The sequence below is a fragment of the Phytophthora infestans genome, genomic scaffold (genome assembly GCF_000142945.1).
Source record: "Phytophthora infestans T30-4 supercont1.118 genomic scaffold, whole genome shotgun sequence".
Classification (NCBI taxonomy): domain Eukaryota; phylum Oomycota; class Peronosporomycetes; order Peronosporales; family Peronosporaceae; genus Phytophthora; species Phytophthora infestans.
The window spans coordinates 48,482-54,781 of record NW_003303641.1 but is presented as its reverse complement, the minus strand read 5'-3'; the positions used below and the strand labels follow the sequence as shown (position 1 = coordinate 54,781).

Genomic DNA, 6,300 nt, shown 5'->3' with positions numbered 1-6,300 from the left:
AAGATGAGGTACACATTGGGGAGCAGGACGAGAATACGAAGCAGTTGGTGATGAAGCTGTTGCGGGCGTACCGCAGAACGACGGAGAGCACGACGGATTGCCCACCGGCCACTACACTAAATATAGAACATCATATTGATACGGGAGACGCGTCGCCAATCATGTTAAAACGACGACGTATGGCGCAGTCTGATGACCCGGTGGTTACCACCAACGTAGCCAAGATGTTAAACGCCGGTGTAATCGAGGAAGGCGAGGGTGCTTGGGGTTTTCCTGGGGTTCTGGTCAAGAAGAAAGACGGGGAGGTGCGGTTCTGTATTGACTACAGAGCACTCAACAAAGTTACGAAGAAAGACGTTTATCCGCTGCCACGGATCGATGAAACTCTCGAAGCCTTGGGAGGTGCGGTGCCGTTTACAACCTTAGACCTGAAAGCTGGATATTGGCAGATACGCGTAGCTGAGCGGGACCGACCGAAGACGGCCTTCACGACCAAGCAAGGCTTGTATCAATTTGTGCGGATGCCGTTTGGTTTGACCAATGCACCGTCGACATTCCAACGAATGATGAACAGTGTGTTACGGGGTCTAACGTGGTTGACTTGCTTGGTTTATCTAGATGATATTGTGATTTTCACACGTGGGGGCATTGAGCGACATATTGTGGAGGTGGCGTGTGTTCTGGAACGACTTGAAGCGGCCGGGCTTACGTTGAAACTCAAGAAGTGTGTATTCGCCACCAGAAAGATGGAATACCTAGGCCACGAGCTCAGTTCCGAGGGTGTACGACCGCTCGAACGATTGGTGACGGCTGTACGAAAATTTCCTCGACCTGTGGATGCTGTGGAAGTTAAGCGATTCGTACATCTAGCGGGGTATTATCGACGGTTTGTGGAAGGTTTTGGGTCCTTGTTGGCGCCACTGACGAAGTTGTTGAGGAAGGAAGCAGAATGGGAGTGGACGGTGGCGCAAGAAGCGGCGTTCGAGCATGTGAAAGCGGTGCTCACGACCAAGCCGTTGCTCATTTATCCTGACTTCAAGAAGGTCTTTCGCGTGGTAACGGATGCTAGCGCTGTCGGGCTCGGTGCCTGCCTCATGCAGGATCACGGACGTAGCTGGCAGCCAGTTGCATATGCGAGTAAAGTCAATAGTCCAGCAGAGATGAATTATGGGATTACCGAGCTCGAATGTTTGGCGGTCGTATGGGCGATCAAATTGTTCCGACCCTATCTGTATGGGCGGCAATTTACGATTGTGACAGATCATGCCGCACTCAAATGGTTGATGACCAGCTTCAACCTGACAAGACAAATTGCATCGCTGGGCGTTGACTCTGCAGGAGTTTGAATTTACAGTTGAGTATCGACCGGGTAGCACCAACGTCGTGGCTGATGCGCTGTCGCGAGCGCCGGTCAAGGTTGCTGCAGCGGTCGGCCGGCGACGACGCGCACGGCTGCGTGGGGAAGTCCGGAAGTCTGGCGTAAAGGCACGTGAAGTGGCAGGGTCAGCAGATAGCGGTGCTGCGGCGACGGGGGCCAGTACGGCGCGCAACACAGTGAATGAAGGCGAGGTGCGGACTGAAGGAGCGGATATGGACGCGACAGCAACAAACGGTATCCTGGTGCCTCGTGAAGGCGAAGTCGAAGTGGTGGCTCACAGCCCAAGGGGCAACGTGGAAGAGGGGAGGACCTCGATGGCTGGCAGCCATGCGGCAGGGGCAACAACGACAACTGGTGGGGTAGTGGAGGCCAGATCCGAGGGGGATAAAGAATTGGCCAAACTGGAGAAGGCGCGTGGGAAAGACGTGGCGGGTAAGACGGCCGAGATGGGGATCTCGGATCGACCATTCACACGGGCGGCGAAACGTCGGTTGGAAGCTACACAACAGCAACAGCAAGTGGCGTTGCAGACGGGAGTAAGTGCGGCTGAGGACGAATACGAGGGGCGGACAGAGCGTACGACAGGTGACTCTGCTCGACAACAAATAACGGCGCTTCATGAAGCAGAGAAACCTGGCAGCGGTGCCTCGCCAGCGAGTGACGGTGAAGTGCGGGAAGAACAGTCGGTACGACGAAGGGTGCGGTTCAATGTGCCAACAAATCAAGACAATACGTCAATGACGACACGACATGATGCAGCAGCGCGACGGCGGGGACGGTCAACATGGCCGCTAACATCACTAGATAGTCCGGTGGTCGCGGCACCGGATAATTTGGGAGGGCAATGGGCAACCGAAGGGCGAGACGAACCGGCGGCGGTGACAGCTAGACGAAGAGGTGCGCAAGCAACGACGACTGAGCGTCGTGAGAATCCGTACGACGTCAGCGTAACTTCATCCGGGAGGTCTAAAAAGAAGACGGCGTCGGCACCCACGAACCAGGAGTTGGAAGAAGTAGTATGGCCCATACGTGGTCCTGAACACGTACAGATGGCGGAGCAGTGGCAGGCAATTCCAGTACCGACGACAACCCTGAGAGACAAGTGTGATCAGCAGCGGCGGCCACCGACGCTACAGCTAACGGACGATGCAGTAGTAGCGGCTCAACGACGAAGTAAGTGGGTACAACAAGTGGTGAAGACCGGGGATTATCGCGGCATGGCGGTCGACATACGGCACGACTTGGTGTCCATCCAGACATCGGCAGGACGAAGAGTGTTGTTACCACCCGAATTGTGGTCGGTGGCCTTTAAGGTTCATCATGATTCGGTCTGGGCGGGTCATTTGAGAGCGCCTCATACCTACGAACGGATCGCGAGACATTATTGGTGGCCGGATTTGCGACGAGAAGTGGCGCGATGGGTGCGAGGCTGTCAGGAGTGTGGAAGTCGTAAGGCAAAACCGAGGGAGGTGATTCCGCCACTGCGGAGCATTCGCGGAGGAGATGTTGGCGATAGATGGGCATTAGATGTGGCGGGCCCTCTACCAGTGGCCGGAGGCGGCGAGCGGTATGTGATTGCGGCTGTGGAGTATGTGACTCGTTACGCGGTGGCCAAGGCGGTGGAGCGGCACACAGCCGACAATGGGGCGAAGTTCCTGATGGAGGAAATCGTACTGAAGTTTGGCGTGTTTCGTGAGTTGCTGACGGATGGAGCACCAGAGTTAACTGGATTGGAGGTCGAAAAATTAGTGATGTTACTGCAAGCACAGCAAGTGAATCCGGTGCCGTATCGACCTCAAATGCTGGGTTTGGTGGAGCGCTTCCACCGCACGTGGAAGGACTGTGTGTCCACATACATGCAAGCAGAGGCCCATAATGACTGGGCGGATTGGGTGCCATTTGCGGTGTACGCTTACAACTCGGGACGACACTCTACGGTGGCGCTTTCGCCCAACGAGTTGATGATGGGAAGGAAGCTGCGAAATCCAAACGAGTTATTACAACAAGCGAACGTGACGGAAGCAGGAGAACTGTCGGAGTATAATCGGTGGCTAATGAGGACGTTGAGGCAGAGTCATGAAGTAGCAAATCAAGCACGAGTACGGGAGCAACAACGTCAGGCACGCTATTATGATCGTAAAGTACGCAAACGACGAGACTTTGTACCAGGCGACAGAGTTTGGATGTACCGACCTCCGAAGGGGCCAAAAGCGACTAAGTTGGCGCATCAGTGGATCGGTCCAATGAGGATCGTCGAGCCGGCGGAGTATGAGAATTTCTTAATTGAGCGTGAAGATCAGAACGGTGAAGCAGAGCGATTTATAGCTCATGTGTCTTTCCTCATTTCCTATCACTATCCGGTGGACTTATTGCAGCGTGTGGCAGCTGATATCGAAGAGCAGTTGGAACATGAAGGGCAAGCCGAGCAAGGTGAAGATGTCGAGGCAGCAGACGCGGTTGCTGGAGCAACGTCGTCGGCTGTGCCGGCAGCAACGAGAATCGCAACTGGCAAACGAAAAGGGAGAGCGAAGAACAGCGTTGCTAAGTGGCGAATCTCGAGTGAGCAGTTGGTGGAGGTTCGACGCCGTAGACGTCGCAATAAAGCTGGATACTATGTCCTTGAATACGCGTTACGGCCAGCGAGGAGTGGACAAGTTGTTCCGGATGACGATGAAAACATGTGGGTCTCTAGTGCGGAATACGACGAGTTGTTCGCAGCAGGACGGGTCGTGGAAGACCCTTTGTTGGAGTAAGGCGTGTAATGGATCATGCAGTGAAGTTGATCACGAGGAGGTGAGCACTGGTTGGAGCCAGCTGCTGAGGTGTGGAGTGTCGGACGAAGCGGGTACGTATGAAGAGAGTGAGTAGGTGGGCACCGCCCACGACGGCAGCTGAAGGGCATGATGCCGGACGATGAAGTCGTCCGTCAGAATCGGTGTGAGTGGGTGGGGGTACCGTTCCCCAAGCGGTGTAGGCTGGGCCTTGCCGGAAGCGGAAGTGAAGTGTACGGACGTTATGACCCTCGGTGAAGGCTGGGCCTTGCCGTAGGTTGAGAGAAGTCTCGGACGTCGTGACCGTCGGTTTGAAGGCTGGGCCTTGCCGGAGGTTGAGAGCTCATCGGCGAAGGCTGGGCCTTGTCGATGGTGAAACGAAGTGTCTGGGTGACGCGCCCAGCGATGGAGGCCGCTGTTGTGGAGGTCTTGCCGAAAGCGAAACGAAGTAGATGGGCACCGCACCCATCGGTGGGGACCGTTGTTGTGGGGGCCTTGCTGAAAACGCGATGGAAGTACATGGGATCCGCGCCCATCGGTGGGGGACTACTGGCGCACGCCATAACGAGGGGTTCTCAGCCGGAAGCGAGATGAAGCACGAGATGTGTGTGGGGGCGCCGCGCCCAACGATGAAGACTATTGGCGGGAGCCATGACGAAGGGTCTCATATCGAAAGCGGAATGCATGTGGAGTACCTGCCGATCGACAGGCGCAACGATGAAGCTGGGTGCAGCGCGTCGGTTGGGTCGGCGGGTGTTTCGGAAAGTAGGAGTGGGCGCTGGCGTGCCATCTGGGCAACGAAGAAGCTGGAAACAGCGCGTCAAGCTTGGTGCGCGAGTCGCTCACAACAGAATTAGCCAGGTAGTGCACAAGTGAGGGTAGGGACTAGCAAGAGGCTGGTAACAGAGTGTGCTTAATAAATAGGAGCGGACACGAAGTCGACGTTCCGGCGCAGGATCACGTAGATCCTGTCGGCCATCTCGGTGTATTATTCGGAGATCAGTCGGCACGAACTTCTGGCACTGCACTACGGACGAGCAATACGATCTGCCCTACGGCCGGACAAGATAATTGGCCTGTTTCACCGGTGATATTATAACGATGGATCGAAGCGTATTCTGCATGTGTCTACCGCCTTTTGTTACGGTATGTGACGCGTAGGATACCAAGTCGATCGCTGACGGCATTTTGGCGTTGCTGCATTTGTTTGCCACCCACGACTGCGCTGGCGGGCCACGTACTACTCCTGGGCTCGAGACAGGGGAACGAGCCGCTCGTCGCTGATTCGTCTACTGGCGTCCAACTTTATTGCTTCTAGAACTGTCGCTCGGCGCTAAATGGAGTCTACCCAGTGCTGCGCACGGACCACTTGGTGGCAGTGCAGGAAGGCAAGTTGGCGCTCAGCCTCTGGAGCTGGGGCAAGAACATGCCCGTGTGGAAGTGTCATGTGACCGAAAAGATGGGTCCAATTACGTCTTCAAGTTGCGGCAACTCCCTCTTCGCTGGTGCTGAGTCAGGCAAAATTTACGTCTAGGACGTCAAGACTGGCGAGTTGGTGGCGGTATTCGACGCGCACTACAAGCGCGTGTCGGCTTTGGACCTTACGTCGGATGATTCGCACTTAGACACGGCAAGTGAAAACGCTTTGATGCATGTATGGAGACTCCTGGACTTGCTAGACGAACCAGACGCAGCTTCGAGCTTCCAACAAGGTGTCACACCCGTGGTAAGCTTCACAGACCACGTTCTACCTGTCACGTCGCTGCATGTGGGTCTAGGCGGTGTGAAGGCCCGCATCTACACCTCCTCTCTGGGTCGTACGTGCAAGATCTGGTCGCTCAATTATCCCCCGTGCCTAGACAACGTCCCCTGTCCATCGTACGTCAACGTGTGCATTGCTGACCCCATGGAGCAGCGGATTTTCATGGGCTGTGGCAATGGACACATCTACGCACTGGACTTGAATGCTGCTGCCACATCCGTCACAGCAGCGACGGCATGTGTGGCTAATGCTTCGACAGGATCTTTGTCTGCCAAAGTTGCTCCTTGGGGTCCCGAGGCGACGCTTTCGGAATCGTTCAAACATCATGAAAGCAGTGTCACTACACTGCAGACCCAGCCGTCTTAATGTCAGGAGACGAGAACGGCGCT

At 55.5% G+C, this 6,300-nt stretch overlaps 1 protein-coding gene across 1 annotated transcript; it reads left to right on the top strand.

The window, feature by feature from the left end:
• Positions 1-5,250: 5,250 nt before the first annotated feature.
• Positions 5,251-6,277, top strand: PITG_20038 (WD domain-containing protein, putative; the record flags this gene model as incomplete). Its single annotated transcript, XM_002895933.1, has 3 exons — positions 5,251-5,295; positions 5,468-5,596; positions 5,684-6,277. The coding sequence occupies 3 exons, from the start codon at positions 5,251-5,253 to the stop codon at positions 6,275-6,277; spliced, it is 768 nt and encodes a 255-aa protein (XP_002895979.1).
• Positions 6,278-6,300: the final 23 nt, after the last annotated feature.